This window comes from Macaca thibetana, chromosome 7 (assembly GCF_024542745.1).
Source record: "Macaca thibetana thibetana isolate TM-01 chromosome 7, ASM2454274v1, whole genome shotgun sequence".
NCBI lineage: Eukaryota > Metazoa > Chordata > Mammalia > Primates > Cercopithecidae > Macaca > Macaca thibetana.
Window position 1 is genome coordinate 153,655,844 of NC_065584.1, and position 25,349 is coordinate 153,681,192.

At 45.5% G+C, this 25,349-nt stretch overlaps 1 protein-coding gene and 1 pseudogene across 1 annotated transcript in view; both read left to right on the plus strand.

Moving 5' to 3' along the window:
• Positions 1-4,741: 4,741 nt before the first annotated feature.
• NOX5 (NADPH oxidase 5) overlaps positions 4,742-25,349 on the plus strand; it is a 44,599-nt gene continuing 23,991 nt past the window's right edge. Inside the window, 7 exon segments of the mRNA XM_050796376.1 lie at positions 4,742-4,818; positions 15,329-15,452; positions 17,326-17,476; positions 20,965-21,175; positions 22,414-22,648; positions 24,705-24,858; positions 25,109-25,287. Of these exon segments, the coding sequence (XP_050652333.1) occupies positions 4,769-4,818; positions 15,329-15,452; positions 17,326-17,476; positions 20,965-21,175; positions 22,414-22,648; positions 24,705-24,858; positions 25,109-25,287 (1,104 nt within the window). The 5' untranslated portion in view covers positions 4,742-4,768.
• Positions 11,026-12,983, plus strand: LOC126958140 (broad substrate specificity ATP-binding cassette transporter ABCG2-like; annotated as a pseudogene).

Sequence of the window (25,349 nt, forward strand, 5' to 3'; positions counted from 1 at the left end):
GTATGTGCGTGTATGTGTGTGGAAGCATGTGCATGTTAGTGTTCAGTCCTCATCTAAAAGTTTTGTGGTAGCTTTCACCCCACTTCCTGGGCTCCCTAGTTCAATTCTGGCCTTGTATTGGTGTCTCAAGGCTCCTGTCCATGGAAATTCTGAGGCTATTGTGCGTTCAATCACCAAGGAGCAGTTGGCCCAGTCTACTTCTTCACTATCAGGCTACGTCAATTTCTTCTTCTCTCCTAAATACAAGATATAAATAATCGTCCCAACAATGGCCAGTCCTAGCTCTTTTCAGTGATCTGCCATAGGCAGGGTCCTCTCTGTGGAGGGTGCATGGCAGTATATTCAAGCTTATGTACAAGGCATTTGAGGTCGAGACATGGAAAAATACCGAGGCACTCTGTGCATGTTGTTTGTGCATGAGACTGAAACTCCTTGACCCTGAAAACAAGACAAGGAAAGGAATGTGTAATAAGGAGCACTGAAAACAGCCTCCTGAGACTATGGTCTATGTGTTTTTCCAAGGCCATATGTGTCTCATGGCCCAGCTTCAAAGAGCCGCCTGGTGGATGCCTTTTGTTTGAATTGTAGTTTAAACAAGCTCTCTCAATAAATATTCGGTGGACAGATCTTGGAGCTGCACTCCCTAAGAGGAGCTGCTCCCCACCCTGCTCAGCTAGAATTGTCTGAGTACTTCATTCTTGGTGCTCACTGCAGTCACAAGCTGCCCCCTCAGATGAGGGGTTCACATCGCTTCACCTGCAGCAGCCTCTGCTTGCCTCTGGATGTGGAGCTGTGCAGGACTGTAGCTTCAGTTTCACTTTCCATTGAGTATTTCTGCCTTATCTCTGGTCAATAGAGATGTTTATCTGTTTTTCAAGAGCCGGCAGTCTTTTAAACCGGGTGCAGTGGCTCACACCTGTAATCCCAGCACTTTGGGAGGCCAAGGCGGGTGGATCACCTGAGGTCAGGAGTTAGAGACCAGCCTGGCCAATATGACGAAACCCCATCTCTACTAAAAATTCAAAAAATTAGCCGGGAGTGGTGGCAGGCGCCTGTAATCCCAGCTACTCGGGAGGATGAGGCAGGAGAGTCATTTGAACCCCAGAAGTGGAGGTTGCAGTGAGCCGAGACCACACCACTGCACTCCAGCCTGGGCAACAAGAGCAAAACTCCGTCTGAATAAAATTTAAAAAAAAAACACTTTATCTCTCATCGCTTTGTGTGTGGCACAGATGGGGAGGTCTCAAAGAGTGAACTCAAAGAGTTAACTTGATGCATCTCAACCAGAAGTCCCAAAAGACCACTTCTTACTTTTCTGGCTCCAGCTCATGGGTGTGAAGGAAGGGATATTAGCATGAATGCACCTCTTTGGCTGACTGCAGGGTCTCAACCTCCCTCAGCCAACTCCCAATACTCCCCAGCTATTTCTTGGGTAGGCACCTCACAGGCACTCACAAGCCGGCCACTCGCATCCGGTCACTCTGACAGACTTTGGAGAGGATCTCTTCTTCCATTGCCCCAGAGTTTGTGTCTCTTTGGAAAGCACCTCCCAGTGCAGGAGCTCTCTCCTCGGCCTCCAAAATTCACGACCCCTGAGTAGCCAAATAATACCAGAACCACATCAAATTCCGTGCAAAATTAGGGAGAGTGCCCCACTTCTTTCTTCAGGCCTCAGATCAGAGTTCCAGGGCAAAGCTGGAGAAGAGACCCACACTCTCCCTTGTTCCCCAGGAACCACCTGAAGCCCACAAATCCAGCTTCCTCCTCAGTGGCAAACCTGCCTCAACAAGGCAAACTAGCTCGGGCAAGTGAGCTCATCAGACACAACCCCCCTCTGAATCCCACGCTGGGCTACCTTCTGTATGCAACCAGAAATACACAAACATTCCATTTTAGCAGTGATTTTAATCTGGGTAAGTGGATTGCACTGATTTTTACTCTCTTTTTGTGCTTTTAAGCTTTTTTTCCCTAATTTTTAAATAATAATAATTATTATTTTTTAAAATCGAGATGGGGTCTCACTCTGTCACCCAGGCTGGAATGCAGTGGTGTGATCTCAGCTCACTGCAGCCTCTACCTCAAGCAATCCTCCCATCTCAGCCTCCTGAGTAGCTGGGACTATAGGTACAAACCACCACACCCAGCTAATGTTTTTGTATTTTTGGTGGAGATGGGTTTTTGCCATGTTGCCCAGGCTGGTCTTAAACTCCTGAGCTCAAGCAATCCACAAGCCTTCGCCTGATAATTAATGTTTATAATTTGTGTAATTATAAAAAAAGTGTCATTGAGAGAAAAAAAAATCTCTCCTTCCAAAAGTTTTGTTATAAAAAAGACTCTTCCAAAAATACATTTTCTGGCTAGGCACGGTGGCTCACGTCTGTAATCCCAGCACTTTGGGAGGTTGAAGCAGGTGGATCACATGAGGTCAGGAGTTCGAGACCAGTCTGACCAATATGGTGAAACCCCACCTCCACCAAAAATACAAAACTTGGCTGGGCCTGGTGGTGCATGCCTGTAATCCCAGCTACTAGGGAGGCCGAGGCAGGAAAACTGCTTGAGCCCAGGAGGCAGAGGTTGCAGTAAGCCAAGATCATGCCACTGCACTCCAGCCTGGGCAACAGAGTGAGGCTCCATCTCAAAAAAAATTTTTTTTTTCATAATGTTTATTACTTCCCTTGTAAAAACTTGCATTTTGTCCAGATACTGGGATATGAACTAGATAGTTGTCAGAACTTTGGCGAGTATTGATGTGTTGCTCCATTGCTTAGCATTGCTTACTGGCTTCCCAGCTCCTAGGTAATCCTAGGCCTTTAGCTCTCTTCCTGCCCAATTTGTCATGACCTGACTCCTGTTCCCCCACCCAGTTCTGCTTTCAAACGTGTGCATCTCCAGGTCATTACCTGAACTGCTTATAGTTCCGGGAACACAGAATGCATTCTCATTTCACGCCTTTCTATATCATCTTCCAGCTGCCCAGAATGTCCTTTTCCGTTTCCACCTGGCAAACTCCTACTCATTCTCCAAAACCCACCACAGAGCAGTCACTTTCACTGGGAAGTCTTCCCGATTCTCCCTTCCCAGTGCTGTCTCGCAACACACTTCTGTATCTTCATTTACCATGCTGGATTATCTTACTTGTCTCTCTATATACAATCAGGTTCTGGCATATAGTTTCTCCTAAGTATTTGTTGAATTGAGGCAGGTTTATTCATTCCACAAGCATACTTGGAATGCCCATAATATAGTGAGCACTATGCTAGTTTCCTGGGATTCAAAATTAATGAGGCACAGATCTTGCCTTTAGGAGCTCACAGTCCAGTGGGACAGAAAGAGACACATACAGATAGTTACAATTACAGTGGGTACCAGCAGCTCTGTCTCACATCTTCTCATTCTTGCTTTTTTCCCTTGACTGGCCATAGCTTTAAAGTATAATTCATATATACTGCTTGGCTTATTTCCTCAAAAGAATTTTCTATTTCCTACATATTATTCCTGAACTGATTTAATGGAATGCGTTTGTATCTCTCTTTACTTTGCCAGGAAAACTATTGAAATAGTCAAAGTAGCCTCCAAAATTGCTGCTCTCCAGGCATGGGAGCACTCCATTTCCAGAGATTACCAAAAGATCACTGAGATTCTATAGAACTTGTCCTGGGACTGGCTCCAAACAAATGAGAACTGGCTGAGCCTGTAGGTAGAAAAATATGTGAGTGACAGCAAAGGGGCTTCCAGTGAGCCCCTGCTGGTTCAGAAGACTTGACATGACTAGCACCAAAGGATCCCTTTAGGGTACCCCCACCATGAGCCACATACGGGGAGAAATTTCCTGTAGCACTCTGCTTTAAAACAAAATCATGATGATAACGAATCATTTCCCTGATTTTGGAAATTAACCAGAGACATCTAAAATCACCACTAGGACATCCCAATCTGCACCAGATGACCAGGGTTATCAGCCAGAGCTGATCTCTTTCCAGGCAAAACAAAAAGTATAAACACTTTGAATTTTAATCACAGAGCAGTATTACCTATGTAATTACACAATTTCCCTTAACTTTAAAACAAAATAGCTTGCAAGTCCCACTTTTTTCCCCAGGCTCTTAGGGCTAGAAACCTGTGCATGTGATTGTTTCAATATAGTTTTACACAGTATGTCGAGACTGAGTTTAGTTCCGTGGGTGGTTAACTGCACAGTCTCCACAGTCAGCCCAATGTAGTTGTAAAATTTGTGCTGAGCCCACTGGACACATTACTTCACCTCTCTGTTTCACTTTCCTAATCAATAGAATCATGCCAACACCCACCAGACAGGGCTGTGTTATGAATTAAACTGAGCAATACGTGCAAAGTTCTTAGAGCTCAGAGTAAGTGCTTAAACATTTTTGTTGATAATTGATATTATTGTTATTGGCGAAGTCTTGCTTGACTTATAAGCAGGGCCTGCCTGGAGTTGCTGATTGTCTTCACAGTATATTCCTAGATAACCTAGCTTCATCATAGTATTTTTGAGGAAAGGAAAGAGAAGATACTGGGCCAGATGGAAGACAGCTCATCCTTCCGAATAAAACTCTTGCCCCACTGCATTCCATGCTTCCTGGTTGGGATTTTTCTAGACCAACTCAGCCACCAGTCTTATGAGGGACTGTGGGTGTGAGCAGGTCTTCAGGCGTCAGGAAGAGGAGGAGTTAGGGGGGTGGCTACACAGTGCCGGCAGCTCTATGGACAGCAGTCTTTCTGGGACCTGTGATCTAGAAGACAGGAGAAGATGAACACGTCTGGAGACCCAGCCCAGATAGGCCCTGAAGGCTGTAGAGGGTGAGTGTCTCATTTGTCCAGCTTTCCATGCCAGGGACAAGGGAAAGGTGGGATTATTTGCCTTTGTGGGATCTATAAAAGGTGACTGTGTCTGCCTTGGGCAGAAGTCAGAAGATCTGAGATCTATTCTTGCCTTGCTACTAGCAAACTGGGCAATCTTGGATAAGTCGCCAGCCCTCTCTGGGCCTGTTTTCTCATCTGTAAAATAAAGAACTGGCCAAGTCAGTGTAATAGCAATATACAGCATTTGTACAATGCTTTCCAGTTGCACTTTTCCAAACAGCATCTCATTTAGTCGTCATAGCCCTTTGTTGGAGAGATGCTTGTGGGCTGGTCATTCAGCTGGTGCAAAGCAAGGCTGAACCTAAAATCCTGGTCTCCTAGGGTAAATTCTGGCCTCTGGTGAGCACATTGTTCCCCTTGAGCTCTGAAATCTGAAGATTCCTAGCTCCTTCCTGCTACCTACAGTGTTACCTTCCTTCCCTCCCTATTCCCTCACCATCTACATCACTCTGGCTGTCCCAGTCTCTTCTCAGTCCCTTCCCAGAGTTACCTCTCCCCTCTCACAAGCTCACCACACTGATCTTATTTCTGAGAAGTGGGAGGTGAACGGCAGATACCTCCTCCCTGCCCTCCCTGGGTTAGCACTTGCGTGCAGCCCTTTTTCCAGAATTCTCCAGAATGCTTTGTGGAATGCCTTCCCGAGGGTTCTGAGAGGTGAAGAAGGTGGAGGGTGTTTAACCCCCAGGGCAGCATTTCTCCAGGTGCATGGGTGGGTTACCCATGCGTGGGTCACAAGATCTGGGGTGCAGGTGAAATGTGCAGATTCCTGGGCCCCACCCCAAGGTTGGTGGGTCAGAATGCACATACTTACAAGCTCTCATGTTTCTGGCAAGAACATATTGCAGTTTGGGAACCGCTAGTTGTTAGGTGAATGCCCTTTTGGGCTGCGGAGGGCTGTCTTGAAACCACTAAAAGGTGGCTAGAAGTCAGTGGGAAGCGTGAATGTCTTGGGCAGCAGTGATGGGAAGCCGGCTTCAGCTCAGGAACATGAGAAGCAGGCACTCAAAGCTTGGTTTCTGCACAGGCAGTGAGCGTCCCATCAGTGAAGGTTGAAGCAGAGTCATTGCTGGGTGGCGGGTGGGAAGAAGTGTGTGGGGCTGGGCCCGGGACAGTGGTTCTCTGGGGCGGGTGTGAAAAAACCTAGGAAGCTCTTAAAAGAGGCTCCTTGGCTCATGTTGAAGCCACGAGGGATGAGAAGTTCTGGTGGGAAGCTCCCTTCCAGCTGTGGGCTGCTTCTAGTACACAGGGACAGGAATAATACCTACCTCACTGGGCTGCACCAAAGACAGAAGGGGCCAATAAACTCAGTAAAGTGCCTGGAACACTGGAGGGCCTGGAGTCCCTGCCTGGGAGCTTGCAGGAGCTCGCCTATCTCCGTGGGAGGCTGGGCGGGGGCATTGCCCTGGCCCTTAACACTTCTAGCTACAGGTTCTCTCAATGCCCCATCTCATCCCCCTCCTCCACAGTGAGTTGGGCCCTGGGGGCTTTGGACTGGCCTCTAGCAGGGGCTGCCTGGAGCACCCTCCTTGCTGCCTGCAGCTCCAGTAACTCACTAGGACCACAAGTTTATAGGCGAGAAGAGAGTGAGGACCTGGACAGGTGATCTGCAAGAAGAACCTGAGGAGTCTGAAGCCTGGGACCTAAGCCCGGCTCTGCCCTAAGTCAATGCAGGGGCCCTGGGAGGACATCTCTCTGTGCTCCCTCTGGGAAATGGGAATCCATATAGGACTTGCTGACTTGGAAAGTGAAGTGAGTTAATAGGCATGAAAAAGAGAAGAGAAAGGTGTACGTACCTAATCATCAGGTGCTAGACAGATGTCCTATGACCGTCACAACTCTGCAAGGTGAGCTATCACTAACACTTTTAATAAATGAGGAAACTGAAGCATGCATGCACATACACACACTAAAGCATATGTGATATATGCATATATATACACACATCCATACACACACTAAAGCCTATATGATAGATGCATATATATACACACACATCCATACACGCACTAAAACATATATTTGTAAACCAAAAATAAAAATCCAAGCCCCTCAGCCATCTGAACGGACCCATCGTCTTAGCAAAGGGCATTCCAAAGTTAGCCTGAAAAACTAGTTAGGGCCGTAATGGGAAGGAGGGACCAGACATGCCTCATTATACTCTCTTCCCTTGTGGAATTACTGATAGAACAGACTCTGTAAGTCTGATAAGAAACATTTACACTCTATTGTCTTTGAAGCCTGCTGCCTGGAGGCTTTACCTGAATGATGAAACCTTGGTCTCCATAACCCCTTATTTTAACCTAGAAAACGCTGCTCTGATAGGGAATTACAGTTATGCTGGAACACAACCTAGGGAGAGGCTGACAGTGCACCTCTCCCACCAAGTGAAGACCACCCACACCCCCACAAGACTCTTTTGCGTTACTGGACCCTTGAAGCTGGGAACCGCGCTTGGGAGGGCGGGTTCTCATCTGATCAGTGGGCTGTACCTGTTGAGCCACTTGCCTCACAGGTGTGTTCTGGGGTGAGGTTCTGCCGTGTAAAATGTTTGTTTTACTGAGGTATTAATTTGCTGGGGGATAAGAGGCCAGTAACACCCTTGGTATCACCTTTTGGAGAAGCTGCCCTGGGAAGCCACCTCCCGGGCCAGAGCTCACTGGTGGAACAGGATTAAAGGTCAGGGGATGGAGAGGGATTTTTTGTTTGCTTGCTTTTTATTTTATTTTATTTTATTTTATTTTATTTTATTTTATTTTATTTTATTTTATTTTATTTTATTTTATTTTATTTTATTAGGGATGGGTTTTCTGTTGCCCAGGTTGGAGTGCAGTGGTGTGACTAAAGTTCACTATAGCTTCGACCTTCTAGGCTCAAGCCATCCTCCCACCCCAGCCTCTAGAGTAGCTGGGATCACAGGTGCATGCTACCATGCCTGGCTAATTTTTTTAGTTTTTGTAGAGATGAGGTCTCACTATGTTGTGCAGGCTGGTCTCAAACTCCTTAATTCAAGCAGTCCTCCTGCCTCAGCCTCCCAATGTGTTAGAATTGCAGGTGTGGGCCACCAACCCCAGCCTTGCTTGCTTTTTAATTGTCGTACCTGGCAGTAACGAGGTACCCCCTCCTTCTCCTGACTGGGACAGTCAGAGGAGGCCCAGTGGAGAGTCAGGACTTTGCCCACTGCCCACTCTCCATGGAAGGGGACGGGGAGGGATGTGGGTATGGCTGTGAACCGGCAACTTGAGAGAGTCTTGTAGTGGTGGGAAGTTCTGCATCTTGACTCTGTCAATGTCAATGTCCTCTTTGTGATATTGTACTACAATTTTGTGAGATATTACAATTGAGAGAAATGGAATAAAGGAATTATTCCTCATACCTGTTTGTGAATCCATAATTATCTGAAAATAAGAGTTTTCAAAGATTATCACAAGAATGGTATATACTCATGGATACCATCAGATCAATCATACTGAGGCTTAAAGCAACACGGAACTGAAATCCTCTTTCTCCCCTCCAGTCTTGCCTCTTTAAGGCCCAGTGCTGACAGCCTGACGATTCCCTTCCACACAGTGCTACTGTATTTATTCAAATCGATTCACAACTATTATAGACAACTTGGGCGGTCTTAGCTGTTTCAAATGGCAATCTAGTACACAGGGGGTGGATGATGGATACGGGCCATTATGTAATAACACTTTTATTTTTGTAGGATACATTCCTAAAAATTGAACTCCCTGAAAGATTGTACAATTCATGTTCTCACCAGCACTATGTGTATTGGATATTACCAATCTTTTGAATTTTTGTCATTCTGATAGCTCTTCCCCCAACTACAAAAGATATAATTGTTATAAATCCCATTTCCCCAGGCATGAGAAGTGAATTGACCATCTTTTCAAATGTTTATCAACCAATATAAGTTCTCTCTTATGAATTGTCCTTTTATGTCTTTTGCTACTTTCCATCGGTGGTTTCTGTTTGTTTGTTTTTGTTTCTATTAAACTTACAGGACTTCTATGTTAAAAGAACACTAACACAGCTGCAATTTATCAATACCTAATAAAAGCATTAACTGTTATTGTTGCCCTTTCAGCTGTTATTATTTTATAACGGGTGTGCCCATTCCATCATGCTTATTGCGAAGATTTTCCTTCAGCCTATTGTCTTTTGAATTGATTGTCTTCTATCATGCAGAAATTAATTTTTACATCTACAGATCTACAGATCATTTTCCTTAATGTTTTTGGGATTCCCATCTTGTGCCCCTACTTAAAGATGATACAACTTCCTATAATTTCTGCTAATTCTCATTATCTTATTTATTTTTACATTTAGGTATTTATAATTTGATCAGAAAATGTAAATAAGATAATATACAGTAGTTATCTAATTGTTTTCTTCTATATAGACATTTTGCCAAAAGCATTTATTTAATTATCCAACTTTTAATAACAATTATCAATATGATTTTTAAAAATTTCCATTTGTAACTGTTTTGGCTAATAAGGTAGATAGTAAAGATATAAATAAATATGAATATAGATATAGATATAGATATTTATTTTTATATGCATATAAATATAGATAGATATAGATCAATGATTTTGGTCTATTTCCCTTGAGCCCAGAAACTAGCCATCACTAATACCTAGTATTTGGAGATTGAATATAATGCATTAAACTAGAGAAACTAAATAAACATTGCAAATATCATAGAACAAGAGAAAAAATTACTAGTTTGTAAACATCCATGCTATGTTTAGGTAATTTCATCCCATTTTTCTTATAGTTTTAATAAGAATGAATGTTGAACTTTATCAGGTGCTTCCTTAGCATTTATTGACATGATAAAAACTATTTTTCTTCTTTAATTTGTTGACATCAAAAATTATGTTGATAGGTGTCTTGATAATGACCCATCCTTACATTACTAAACTAAGTAATTCTAACTAACGAATTAGGTTCTAACTAACTAAACTAAGGCTGTTTTTTTTTTAAGTAAACTTCTAGATTTAATTCGGTTGTATTTTACTTAAAGCTTTGTATAAGTTAAACTTGTACAGAATTTCCTTTTCGTATGCTCTTTTCATTGGAAATGGGTAATGCTTGCTTTGTAAAATGAATTGGGAATCTTATTATCTCTTTCTATGATCTAAGATGGTTTACCATTGGGTTTATCATTCTTTGAAGATTAGATAGAACTCGGCTCTAAAAACAAGCTGGTCCTGACGTTATTTTCAATGGTTGGCATTTAACTGCCCTTTTGAATTCTCTCTTTTTTTTTTTTGAGACAGCATCTGCGATCTCAACTCACTGCAACCTCTGCCTCCCGGGTTCAAGTGATTCTCCTGCCTCAGCCTCCCAAGTAGCTGGGACTACAGGCGTGTGCCACCATGCCCAGCTAATTTTTGTATTTTTAGTAGAGACAGGGTTTCACCATGTTGGCCAGGATGGTCTTGATCTCTTGACCTTGTGATCTGCCTGCCCCGGCCTCCCAAAGTGCTGGGATTACAGGCGTGAGCCACCGCACCTGGCCTAACTGCCATTTTTAATTCTTAAATAATTATTGGTCCGTTCTGATTGTTACCTTCTTTGGGAGCTAATCCATTTCTCTAAATCCACCAAACATTTGCACACAGTATTCTTATAGTTCAGTAGCCCTTTCCTTATCTGTAGTTCTATTGCCTTTCTCAATATTAATGTATATTTGGAGGTTTTGTTCTTTTTTATCCTTAATCATGCTTTTCTTCTTAGTTTTTTCAAAGAACCAACTTGTTTTTCACTATATTGAGGCATAATTGATGTACCGTAATCTGCATATTTAAAATGGATACTTTGACATGAAAGGAGGCAGACTGGAAAGGAGCCTGGGAGAATTCGAGAAAGCTCTTCATGATTTAGAAAGCACAGTGCACATGCTTGGTGGCATTATTAAGTGGAAGCTGCTTCTTTAGGGTTTGTTTGGAAGGTCCAGCTGACTCATCTCAATATTTATATAAATGATGGTCAATGTTCTGCCTCTGAGCACATGGATCCTGAGACTGAAAACTTCGAATAAACCCAAGCGCTATTAAGCAGAGTGAGTAAATAGTGAACGCCATTTGCGCTGAGAGTGTGTGTCTGGAAAGAAAGGCAGAAACTCTCCAGATGTCTTCCAGTAATGTCGAAGTTTTTATCCCAATGTCACAAAGAAACACCAGTGGCTTACCCAAGATGACCTCCAAAGACCTGAAAGCATTTACTGAAAGAGCTGTGTTTTCATAACATCTGTTTTCGAGAAAAAGTGAAGAGCAGCTTTCTACATGGTCAAAAGCCAGTTGAGAAACAAATACAATTGAATACCAATGGGATCGTGAAACCTGGCCTCAGTGCCATTCTAGGACCCACAAGTGGAGGCATTATAAGATGTCTTAGTTTCAAGGAAAGACCCACGTGTATTATCTGGAGACATTCTGATGAACACAGCACCTCAACCTACCAATTTCAAATGTAATTCAGGTTACATGTCACAAGATGATGTCATGATGAGCACCCCAACAGTGAGAGAACATTTACAGTTCTCGGAAGCTCTTCAGCTTCCAACAACTGTGATGAATCGTGAAAAAAATGAATAGATAAATATGGTCATTCAAGAGTTAGGTCTGGATAAAGCAGTAGATTTCAAGGTTAGAATTCAATTTATCTGCAGTGTGTCAGAAGGAAAAAGAAAAAGGACTAGTATAGGAATGGAGCCTATTACTGATCCTCTCATCTTGTTCTTGGATGAGCCCACAACTGGATTGGACTCAAGCACAGCAAATGCTGACCTTTTTGTCCCCGAAAAGGATGTCTAAGCAGGGATGAACAATCATCTTCTCCCCATTCATCAGCCTCGATATTCCATCTTCAAGTTGTTTGATAGCCTCACCTTATTGGCCTCAGGAAGAGGAATGTTCCATGGGTCTGCTTAGGAGGCCTTGGGGTACTTTGCGTCAACTGGTTACCACTATGAGTTCAATAATAACCCTGCAGGCTTCTTCCTGGGTGTCATTAATGGAGATTCACTGCTGTGGTATTAAATAGAGAGGAAGAAGACCGTGAAGCCATGGAGACGATGGAGACTGCTAAGAGAGATAAGCCACTCACAGAAAAATTAGCTGAGTTTTATGTCAACTCCTCCTTCAACAGAGAAACAAAAGCTGAATTAGATCAACTCTCAGAGGGTAAGAAAAAGAAGAAGATCTCAGCTTTCAAGGTCACCTATGCCACCTCCTTCTCTCAGATGTGTTTTCATACATTTATTCAAAAACTTGCTGGGTAAATCCCCAGCCTCCATAGCTCAGGTCATTGTCACAACCATACTAAGGCTGGTTATAGGTGCCGTTTACTTTGGGCTAAAAAATGATTCTACTGAAATCCCGAATAGAGCCAGGGTTCTCTTCTTGACCACCAGCCAGTGTTTCAGCAGCATATCGGTCATAGAGCTCTCTTTGTGCTAGAGAAGCTCTTTATACACAGATATCTTAGTGGATACTACAGAGTGTCATCTTATTTCTTTGGAAAACTGTTAGCTAATTTACTACCCAGCAAGATGTTACCAAGTATTATATTTACCTGTGTAATGATACCTGCATTATAAAAATAATGCTGTATAATAATCCTAATCTTGTTAGGATTAAATACAAAGGTGGACACCTTCTTCATCATGATGTTTACCCTCATGATGATGACTTATTTGGCACTGGCCATAGCAGCAGGTCAGTGTGGTTTCCATAGCAATGCTTCTCATGACCATCTCTTTTGTGTTTATGATGGTTTTTTCAGGTCTGTTAGTAAATCTCGCAACCATTGCATCTTGGCTGTTATGGTTTAAGTATTTCAGCATTCTGGTTTTACAGCTTTGCTGCCTAATGAATTTTTGGAACAAAACTTCTGCCCAGGACTCAGTGAAATAGTAAACAATACCTGTGGCTACCCAATGTGTACTGACAAGGAATATTTGACAAACCATGGCATCAATGTCTTACCCTGGGGCTTGTGGAAGAATCATATAGCCTTGGCTTGTATGATGGTTATCTTCCTGATTTGCCTACCTAAAATTGTTATTTCTTTTAAAATATTCTTAAATTTCCCTTTAATTTACTATGATTTGTCCTCGCATAAAAAATAAGACCATGATTTTTAAAAAATAAAGAAAAAGGAAAAGAGTAATTTGATGAGTATTGAGGGACAGTATAGCCTCCTGTTATACACAGTTTCACTTTCTATGGTTTGTTACCCATGGTCAACCAAGGTCAAAAATATCCCATGAAAAATTCTAGAATCAACAGTTCATAGGTTTTAAATTGCAGCCATTCTGAGTAGCCTGATGAAATCTCGAGCCTTTCTGCTCTGTCCCGCCTTGGTTCAGTGAATCCACGCTATACACGCTGCCCACCCCTCAGTCACTTAGTTGCTCTCTCTGTTATCAGATCCACAGATCTCAAGAAGAAGAAGGGTGAGTACAGTAAAATCACATATTTTCAGAGAGAGAGACCGCATTTACATAACTTGTATTACAGTATATTGTACATTGTTATAATTGTTCTATTTTATTAGTTATTGTTAATTTCTTACTGTAGCTAATTTACAAATTAAACTTTATCATAGGAATGTATTATATAGGAAACACATAGTCTGTATAGGGTTTGCTACTATCTGCAGTTTCAGGCATCCACTAAGGGGCTTAAAAAGTATCCCCCACAGATAAGGGAGAAGTATTATATGCATACATCTGTAAAACCATTTCCATAATTGAAATAAATGTATTATTTTGACTTTTTTTGATTTTCTAATACATTAATTTCTGACTTTATATTTAGTAGTATGTACTTACATTTGTGTGATATGTATTTTATTCTTCGTCTAGTTGCTTATGTGAAAACTGGTACATTTATTTTTAACATTTATTTAATCTTTAAAAATAAAATCAATTCTCATTCATGTTCCATAAAGTCACTTCAAACACCAAATTAGTGAATTTGGAACCATTGTTCTTAGAAGGAAATATAGTTAGGCTCATGTGAGCCTCAGGGCACAATATTTTTGTCAAACGATCAATAAGTCGCCTTGTTCTATGTGTGTTTCTATTTAAAGACATCTTTAAAATATGTATTGTTGATTCGTTGGCATTGAACTCATGGCCAATAGCACTGTCACTTGTGCCTGACACGTACTTCCTCCATACTGCACAGTACAGTCTTTGCTCGCTTAGAAATACTAGACAGCACCGCAACATTATGGTTGGGGGCTGTTTTAAACAGTGAAAACACCAACAAAAAACACAAAAGTGTGAAAAATGTAGTACTAGATAGATCAGGAAAAGGACACTTACTGTCTGAGAGCTGAAACAAGAAAGCATGCATCGTTGCCTTGCTCAGCCTCAGTGGGGGGTAAACCAGTGGGTCACTCAGTTTCCACTGCTCTGTGCATGTCCACAGATGACTACAGATGGGCTGTGAGTACTGATTCAGGGGTTACACATGAATTTTAGGAAGTAGGCAGGTTTGCAAATACAAAATCCACAAAGAATGAGGATTACTGTAGCTAACTCATTTAGGGTTATGTTACACTTCTGAGCTATAGACAAGGCCATTCTCCTAGGCGGACATTTACAGTAACAAGAATCTGTAACTCCTCACTCACTGCCTCAATTTTGGTTTCCTGGGTCCTGATGCCACGGAAGTGTCCTAATTTCATCACTCACCTCTGTTCAGATCACAGTACAGACAGCCCACCTGTGAGGGTTTTAGACAGCCAATATCCTGGTGCCATCATAGAAGACAACCTGGGCCTGAAGAGTTAAGACCTGAGGGCTGAATCCTGGCTTGGTCCATCTTGTACTACAAGCATTTAAGCAGAGGGTGGAGGCTTTGGGTGGGGCAGAATGGAAGAAAATGCTGGACTTGAATTTGAATTCTGTCTCTGTCTCTAACTTGCTGAATACATTTAGCTAAGTTACTTAATTGCTCTGGGCCTATTTCTTCTCTGCAAAATGTCTGAGCCCACGAGGCTGTCAGAGAGACCAAAGGAAGTAGTGGTGTTGGGAAATATTTGGAAAGCCATAAAGATCTGTGTAAACGCAAGATGGAAAGTCATTGTTGTCATGATGTTAATTAATGCAGTTGCAGCATGCCACTCTCTGACCTGATCCCCACAGTGTGGGTCCACCTCACTCAGGCCCTGTCATTTCAGAACCTAAAGAGAAGCAAGCCTGGGCCAGCCAACTCAGGATAAGAGGAAGACTGAGGCTTAGAGAGGAGGAGAAACGGCTGTGGGAAGCTCCAATCCACAGCCAGAACTGATTGACCCAATTCAACTCGGAGAGGCCTAAGGCCCTAGTTAGAGCAAGGCGGAGGCCCTAGGACCACCATGAGACCTCATAAAGCTTTGGCCACCCCAAGCCCATAAACCTGTTTCCTTTGCCTCCCAGCACCATGAGTGCCGAGGAGGATGCCAGGTGGCTCCGGTGGGTGACTCAGCAGTTTAAGACCATTGCGGGAGAAGATGGGCAGATCAGCTTGCAAGAATTCAAATCAGCTCTGCATGTGAAAGAGGCAAGTGTTGGACCAAGGCGGAAGCCCTGCATTTATTGTTATGTGCTCTGGTTCTCAGGGCATAGCCCTTACAAGGAGGGAAAGGGAGCTCCCTGGGGTTCCTGAGGTCTCCACCTTGTAGCAGGGCTGGCGGGATGTTTCTGGCACCCTCCCATTCCTCTTAGAAGCCATAGCCTCCTGGGTCTTCGAAACAACACATGAAGTTGGAAGTCAGTAGCTTGTCAAATCTTAAGCATTATGATTAACCTCACAATTTCCACTAGGCTCATGGGCAGAGTGGATGCTCTGACTTAAGCTTCCTCTCAAGATAAGCTTGTCAATGGTCTATACCCATTAAAGCCCTGTCTGCCATGGCACACTGTTCCCAGTCCTCCAGGCTCCACAGCTACCCTGCCCACTCCACACAGCCTGCATGTCCTGACACACAGGAGACATCAGCAGAGAAGAGAGGACTGAGCCTAAAACGCCAGCCTCTCCCAGCTGTCCTCGGGACTGGCATTGAATAGTGGCCTGGTCCTTGACAGGGACTAGCCGATGAGCATCTGAATGCCCTGCTTGAATCAGAAGGACCCTCCCCTGCTGGTCCTGGGGATACTACTCAGAACTCTAACGCCACGCCTCCTCCCACAGCAAATATGAAAAAGGAAAAAATCCCATTCTGCCTAATGAGATAATCTCATCCAAATGGGAGGGTGTAAAACATCTTAAGACAAAGAGCATTCGGGATGGTAGAGACTGATAAAAGTACTACCCAGGGATTCTGGGATGAAGAAGAAAGCCAAGGCAAGGTTGTCAGTCCACAGCAGCCTTCGGCCTATACCTCATACTTGTGAGCCCCTCATGGTTTTATTAAGTCAGACACTAGAGCTCCACAGGGTCCTCTCCCTGCCTTCAGGGGAGCATCCCAGGACACAGCATCTTTGGGACACCCATCCAAGCCTGTCTTCTTAATTTCTGTGCTCCCAGGGTCTAACACCAGGCCTGGCAGGCAGAGGCTACACAGCACAAGACTGCTCAGTGAATGAATGAGGGAACTGGTGATTCAGAACAAGCTTTGGCTGGGCGTGGTAGCTCATGCCTGTAATCCCAGCACTTTGGGAGGCCGAGGTGGGTGGATCACGAGGTCAGGAGATCGAGACCATCCTGGCTAACACGGTGAAACCCCGTCTCTACTAAAAAATACAAAAAATTAGGCAGGTGTGGTGGCGGGCGCCTGTAGTCCCAGCTACTTGGGAGGCTGAGGCAGGAGAATGGCGTGAACCCAGGAGGCAGAGCTTGCAGTGAGCCAATATGGCACCACTGCACTCCAGCCTGGGTGACAGAGCGAGACTCTGTCTCAAAAAAAAAAAAAAAAAAAAAAAAAGAACAAGCCTTAAGTATAAAATGTAGGCAGCCTTAAGAACAAGCAAAAGAAAGGACTCAGACCTTCCAGTGAAATCTGTAAGTCCTTCCCAGATTCACTCATCCCTTGCACTCACCCCAAGTGGGGTGAGACAGGGCTGGAAGGAGCCTGCAGGAGGACCCTCTGTCTGACCCTTTCCCATGTTGGTTAAGGGGCCACCCAGAGGCTGAGATTTAAAGGCTGGTGGGGGTGATTGTATGTAGGGGGCAAAGAGCCCACACAAATTACAAAGCCCAGTGCCTGAAGGGAGCCTGAAGCCCAAATCAAGCCCATCCTTACTGCAGGGCTCGGAACAGGTCTTCCACTAGAGCGGATCACGATGGGTGTTCAGGCACCTGAGTCCTGCCTGAACACCACCACCCCATGGTGCAGCCCCCCACCACCACCCCAGACACAGGGAGATAGTGAACGAATTCAAAGCCCAGGCCCTGCGGCCACAGTTGTGCTGTCTTCCACCCTTCTCGCCCACAGTCCTTCTTTGCAGAGCGATTCTTTGCCCTATTTGACTCCGATAGAAGTGGCACCATCACCCTCCAGGAGCTGCAGGAGGCACTGGCCCTGCTCATCCACGGCAGCCCCATGGACAAACTCAAATTCCTCTTCCAGGTGTATGACATCGATGGTAAGGGCTCTTCCTGGGTGTAGGCTGCGGTGGGGAGAGCAGTGGGGGCCTCAGTGAGAACTGGCCATTTCACCTTGGCAGGCCTGGAGGTGCCATCCCGGCCTCCTGAGCCCAGCCTGGGACTGGTTTCTCCAGGTGAGGCTGACACTTCATTCCCTCTCATCTCTCCCCCAGTCCTCAGTCTCTCTGTCTGATCCCTGCCTCCCTTTCTGGGGCAGTGGGGAGAAAAGGGGGGCTCTGGCACAGGAGACAAATGCCTTCTATTCAACTTACCAGAGGCCAGAACCTTCTTTTGTTCTTTTCTATGTTTGAAAAAAAAAAAAATGTTGTTTTTTCCTTTTCATCGCAGTATAAGCTCACTCTGAACATTGGAGACAATACAGAGTGGTATAAGAAGGAACACAAAAATCACCCCTAACATTTTGCTATATTGCCTTCTAACTGGTTGCACATACACACCCCACACACCTTTTTTTTTTAACAAAATGGGATTATACTATACATACTGCCTTTTTTCACTTACAAAAATGAACATTTTGAAATGTAAAAATATATTGCTTTACAGTATCATTTTTTTATTATGGTAAAATATACATAATGTAAAATTTGCCATCTTAACCATTTTTAAGTGTACAGGTCAGTGGCATTAAATACATTCACATTCCTGTACAACCATCACCACCCTCCATCTCCATAACCTTTTCATCCTTCCATTGAAACTCTGTGCCCACTGAATACTGATTCCCCATTCCTCCTCCCCTAGTCCCTGGCAACCACCATTCTATTCATACATTCTGTCTCTAAGAATCTGACTTCTCTAGGCACCTCATCTAAGTGGGATTATACAATATTTGTCATTTTGTATCTGGCTTATGTCACTTAGTATAGTATCTTCAAGCTTCATCCATGTCATAGCATGTGACAGAATTTTATTCCTTTTTAAGGCTGAATAATATTCCATTGTAGGTATATGCCATATTTTGTTTATCCATTCACTAATTAGTGGACATTTGGGCTGTTTCTACCTGTTAACTATCGTGATTAATGCTGCTATGAACATTGGTGCACAAATATCTCTTTGAGTCCCTGCTTTCAATTCTTCAAGGGGAATTGCTTGATGACATGGTAATTCTATTTTTAAGTTTTTAAGGAACTGCCTTACTGTTTTCCACAATGGCTGCATTATTTTACATTCCTACCAGTAATGTACAGGTGGTCCAAGTTCTCCACATTCTTGCTAACACTTATTTTCTGCATTTTGTTTTTTTTTTCTGAGATGGAGTCTCGCTCTGTCACCCAGGCTGGAGAGCAATGGCATGATTTCAGCTCATTGCAGCTTCCACCTCCCAGGTTCAAGTGATTCTCCAGCCTCAGTCTCCTGAGTAGCTGGGACTACAGGTGCCTGCCACCATGCCCACTAATTTTTGTATTTTTTGTAGAAATAGGGTTTCACCATGTTGGCCAGGCTGGTCTCGATCTCCTGGCCTCAAGTGATCCACCCGCCTTGGCCTCCCAAAGTGCTGAGATTACAGGCGTGAGCCACTGTGCTTGGCCTTCTATTCTGCTTTTTTTTTTCTTTTTTTTTTTTTTTTTTGAGACGGAGTCTCGCTCTGTCGCCCAGGCTGGAGTGCAGTGGCGCGATCTCGGCTCACTGCAAGCTCCGCCTCCCGGGTTCACGCCATTCTCCTGCCTCAGCCTCCCGAGTAGCTGGGACTACAGTCGCCCACAACCGCGCCCGGCTAATTTTTTGTATTTTTAGTAGAGACGGGGTTTCACCGTGGTCTCGATCTCCTGACCTTGTGATCCGCCCGCCTCGGCCTCCCAAAGTGCTGGGATTACAGGCGTGAGCCACCGCGCCCGGCCTATTCTGCTTTTTGATAATAGCCATCCTAATGGGTGTGAAGTGGTAACTCACTGTACTTATAGTGTCATTTTTAGTGGCTGCATTATACTCCACTATATGTATAATGCATCATCGTGTAGTATTTAAGACTCTAAGTACAAGCTACCTAAGTTCAAATCTCAGTTCCATCACTTATTATATGATCTTAGACAAGCTGCTTAACTTCTCTGTACCTCAATTTATTTATCAAATAGGAATTATGATAATAATATTTCATACTCATGGGGTTGAGAGGAAGGTTAAGTAAGTTAACTTATGCACAATGGGGAGCCATCAAAGAGTGTTGAGCAAGGGATTCCCAGGGATGGACCTGCCTTCTGAAAAGCTTTTCTTCAGCAATGTTCACTTTGCTGCCCTGATGCAGGAGGGCAGGAAACAGGTAGCTGGCTTCTGTCACCCAGGGATGGGATATTCTTAGAGTCAGTAGAATGAAAGGTTAGAGGGAGAAGGAAGGAGAATGTGTACTTGAGAATTACTGTGAAGGAGGACCCTGGATTTGAAATTGGCCAACAGAGAGATTAAAGCAGATAGAAGAGGCCATGAAGGGGCCAGGGGGAGACTGGTCCTCTGGATGAGTCCAGAAACCTGCTGCCATCGTGGCTCTTCACTAGGAAAGCAGAACAGGAGGTGTGACTGGAGAGTGGTATAATATATTCTAATAGATTTTGCATCGTAATGTGATTACGGACTTTGGCTTGGGTCGAAGTCACAACACTAATGAGAATTTCCATGTATATGCAATTTCCGTCTTCCAGATACTGCATTAGGTGTTTTACCATCATCTAGTTTGCTTGAACCAGTTCTGAGAGGGAGAAATGATTGCTCTCATTTTAGAGATGAGCAAAGTGAGGTCCACTACCGCAGAGGACTTAGAGTCCACTATTGCACAGTTAAGGAGGGGCAGGAGCAGGATGCCACACTGGGTGTGTCCACATCCAAAGCAGGCCAAGAGATCATTAATCACGGGCTCTGCTGCTCAGGAAGAATAAAATAAAAATGGCATCTCTGTTGGTAGATTTGGCTTGCTTATCCCATCACTTTCAACCGCCCATGTTTACATAAGGCCACACCGCTGGACTAGAATGCCTAGCTGTGGCCCCTCTCAAGACAACATGATAAACAGAGCATTTGCTCCAAGCTGAACAAGGCACACTCCCTCAGCACTAACCCACATACAGTGTGCCTTTGGATAATTGAGGCTGTGGGCACACAGCCCCTTATAGATTAAGTAAGCAGGTGCATTTTCTGGGCAGATGGTCTTGGAAGTTGAGTAGTACTTTGGAAGCTACAGATTCTGGAGACAGGCATCCACTGAAGCCAAAGATTCTCCACCCGTGGGGAGGCGTCCATTGCTCTTGAGCTAGGCAGTCGGGAACCATGGAAGGTTTCTGAGCTGAAGGTGGCATTTGGTCCTTCAGTTGCATGGTCTATAGCCTCAAGGAGAGCTGATGGGCAGAAAGCTGGAGGTGGGTAAACAGAAGAGGCCCACCACTTCTTGCAGTGTGTGCATGGCAGGGGGCGTCTGCAGGTACAGAGTCGGGTGCTGGGGCAGGCTCCCACGCGGCTTCATCCCCACTCCGGACAGGCAGCGGCTCCATTGACCCGGATGAGCTGCGTACTGTGCTGCAGTCGTGCCTGCGCGAGAGCGCCATCTCGCTGCCCGACGAGAAGCTGGACCAGCTGACGCTGGCGCTCTTCGAATCGGCCGACACGGACGGCAATGGGGCCATCACCTTCGAGGAGCTCCGGGACGAGCTGCAGCGCTTCCCCGGAGTCATGGAGAACCTGACCATCAGGTACGGCCGGGTCTCGGGGATTGGCACTGTCCGCGGCAGCGTTAGACTCCTGGTCGGAAGTGTGGCAGAAACTCACCGCGGTTCGGCCCCGCCCCGCCCCGCCCCGCCCCTCCCTCCACTCCCCAGTTTAATCCACTCTTGATTGTCCTGCAGGGCAGCTATCTTCATTGCTTCCACTTCCTGTAGTGTCTGCAGAATCAACTCACGGTATGAGGCACCTACTGTGTGCTGACCACTTTTGCATATACCAGTGCATTTTATAGCAATACTCATTTTAAAAAGGAAGTTACTTCGCCTGAAGTAAGTTGCCTAGGATCACACAAATAATTAACAAAAGTAGTTATTTATGCAACAAATGTTTAAGCAACTTCTATGCCCCCGGCACTGTTCTGAATAATGCAGTGAATGAGGTCTGCACCCTGCTGAGACTCCGTTCCAGGCGGAGAGACAGGTCATTCACACCAATAAACAAACACATAAACTAGAGAAGCACGAAATTAATAAGTGCTGTGGAGAAAATAAGAGTGTAACAACAAGACCCGTCTGTCCGAATCCAGGCTCTGAATAGAGCCGGTTTTGTAGCTCATTCTTCCTGTGTATTAACTTCTTTTTTTTTTCCCCCCCTGAGACTGAGTCTCACTCTGTTGCCCAGGCTGGAGTGCAGTGGCATGATCTCAGCTCACTGCAACCTCCGCCTCCCGGGTTCAAGCGATTCTCCTGCCTCAGCCTCCCGAGTAGCTGGGATTACAGGCGCCAGCCACCACGCCCGGCTAGTTTTTATATTTTTAGTAGAGACGGGGTTTCGCCATGTTGGCCAGGCTGGTCTCGAACTCCTGACCTCAGGTGATCCGCCCGCCTTGGGTTCCCAAAGTGTTGGGATTACAGACGTGAGCCCCCGCACTGGGCACCTGCGTGTTAACTTTCTTGGGGCTTACTTACCAAAACATATCTCAGATTCTTCCATCCTTTTCGATTGCCTCTTTTAAAATTGGAAAGTAAAGAGAAGTAATAAAAATAGCCACGGTTGTGGCATTAGGCAGACCGGAGTCCCCTTTCAACTCCACGGAGCTGTGCGACTGTGACCAAGCCACTTGACCTCTCTGATTCCTGGTGTGAAGAAAGCTGGCCTGCTTGCCAGACTTGGTCGGCCACAGCTGGAGGGGGTCTTTAAGTTTAGACATGGGTGGTCCCCGCCCCACCGCTCCCCTCTGAGCGGAGCCCGACTCTCTCTCTCGCAGCGCTGCCAGCTGGCTGATGGCCCCCGCCCCCCACCCACGCCCGCACCGGCCGCGCCAGCTGACCCGCGCCTACTGGCACAACCACCGCAGTCAGCTGTTCTGCCTGGCCGCCTATGCAGGCCTCCACGTGCTGCTCTTCGCGCTGGCGGCCGGCGCGCACCGTCACCTCGGCGCCAGCGTCATGGTGGCCAAGGGCTGCGGCCAGTGCCTCAACTTCGACTGCAGCTTCATCGCGGTAGGCTCTGCCAGCATACAGTGCTCTGAAAATGTTAGGAGCTGAAGTGGGCTCCTCCTAGACAGAGCGACCCACAGAGGACACCTGAAATGTCAGGGCATGGTGACACCTTAGAAATCAGCTGGGCAAACGCCCAGAGGTGGAGGATGCCGCCCAGAGAGGGACAGTACCTTGTCCACAGTCACACAGTTGGTACATAATAACATAGGTGGCAATTTTGTGCACTATGTACCAGGCACGGTGCTGAGCAGGCTCCATTTGATCTTCACAACTCCCCTATGGTAGACCCCAGTGCAGGTCTGCCTTCAAGAAGAAATCCTGTAAGAAGCCTTGAATACCAGACCATGGAGTTGGAATGTGGTTCTCTGGCTCCTGGATGAGGTCTCTAAGAGGTGTTTTTTTTGTTTGTTTGTTTGTTTGTTTTGAGATGGAGCTTCGCTCTTGTCTCCCAGCTGCAATGGCACAATCTCAGCTCGCTGCAACCTCTGCCTCCCAGGTTCAAGTGATTCTCCTGCCTCAGCCTCCCCAGTAGCTGGGATTACAGGTGACCGCCGCTGCGCCCGGCTTATGTTTATATTTTTAGTAGAGATGGGGTTTCACCATTTTGGCCAGGCTGGTCTCGAACTCCTGACCTCAGGTCATCCGCCCTCCTCAGCCTCCCAAACTGCTGAGATTACAGGCATGAGCCACCACACCTGACCTCTAAGAGTTTTTGATCACACAACTCCCACCATTAAAACAAAACATATGCTTATATGCATGCCCTATTATCATTAGCTAATAGACTAATGGCACAACGTAACTACAGGGGAAGATTAATCACTGATGAGCAGGGATGCCCATCTCTAGCTCAGATACGCTTCTGGATATCAGCTTTTCGTTAAAGTGGGTTTTATAGGTTTTATTTTAAATTTATTTTTATTATTTTTAATTGATAATTTTAATTTTTGTGGGCACATAGTAGTTGTAGATATTTATGGGGTACATGGGATGTTTTGATACGTGGGATGTTTTGATACATACGATGTGTAATAATCACATCTTGCAAAATGGGGTACCCATCCCTAGAGTGGGTTTTGTGTTAACAGCTCAACGAGCTGACAAAGACTTTATTCCAGGAGTGGGAGATGTGTGATTTATTTTCTTGGTCATTTGCTCTTGCATTACTAGCACAACTGTTAATCTGTGGTTTCTCTGCTGGGAAACTTTTAAAGCTACTTGTCCTTCCTGTGAGGGGTAGTTAGCTTAGTTTTGGTAAAGTCAAATATTGTGCCCTACAAGTCCACATCCTTGGCAAACATAAATATACTGAAAGCAAATGAGTAATGAGAGAACCCTGGTCAACCACTCCGCATTTGCGAAAGTCTGGTCCTCCTGCAAGGCACCTTGAGAACTAACACGGCACGTGCCCATCTGACATATGGACTAAATGAGGACACCAAGTCAACAGAGATATTTTATTAATTTGAGACAAGGTCTCCCTCTCTCACCCAGGCTGGAGTGCAGTAGAGTGGTCATAGGTTGCTGTAACCTCAAACGCCTGGGCTCAAGCAATCCTCCTGCCTCAGCCCCCTAAGTAGCTAGGATTACAGGTGCGTGCCACTGTGCCCAGCTAATTAAACAATTTTTTTTTTTCTATAGAGACAGGGGTCTCACTGTGTTGCCCAGGCTGGTCTCAAACTCCTAGGCTCCAGTGATCCTACTGTCTCAGCCTTCCAAAGTGCTGGGATTAATGGAGTGAGCCACTGTGCCTGGCCCATGTATTAAATATTAGTGAAAGTATAGATGTTTCTCATGTGTTTAGATAAAAATTAATACAAATAGACATTCTGTAACTTTCTCTTCCCACCGCAATTCTGGAGACCCTCCTCTAGCGGTCCCAGGTGTGAATCCAGGGAAGCAGCAAGGCATGGGGGCAGGGGAGTTTGGTGAGTGTCCTGTTCAGAAAGCACAGCTGGCTCAGGAGGATGCAGGGAGGTGGCTGGGAAAGACACAGACAGACAGTGTCTCACAGACAGAGAGTGAGGCAGGACTCTCTCCCACTCTGCCTGGCCAGGTGCTGATGCTCAGACGCTGCCTCACCTGGCTGCGGGCCACGTGGCTGGCTCAAGTCCTACCACTGGACCAGAACATCCAGTTCCACCAGCTTATGGGCTACGTGGTGGTGGGGCTGTCCCTCGTGCACACCGTGGCCCACATTGTGAACTTTGGTGAGTGATCTGGGGCAGAGTTGGGTCAGGGAGAAGCTTGAGCAGCTTCAAGCCCAGGATGTGGGACCCAGGACCTATGTGTGCTACCTGCACAAAGGGCAGAGAAGGGGTGCCTTGGATAAGCCAATGCTCTGGTCAAAAGTTTCTGCCTGTGCTAGTATCTGATGGTGCAGGGTGGGGATTCCAAAGGGAAGGTGGAGTGGGAAGAGCTGGTCTTGCGGTCACTCAACCTTTCCGAGCTTGTTTTCAGCGCTCCAGGCTCAGGCGGAGGCCAGTCCTTTCCAGTTCTGGGAGCTGCTGCTCACCACGCGGCCTGGCATCGGCTGGGTACACGGTTCGGCCTCCCCGACGGGTGTCGCTCTGCTGCTGCTCCTCCTCCTCATGTTCATCTGCTCCAGTTCCTGCGTCCGCAGAAGTGGCCACTTTGAGGTGCCGCAGTCCCTGCCCTTTTGCTTCCCCCAAGGCCAGGGTTCTACTTTCATTTCTTTCCG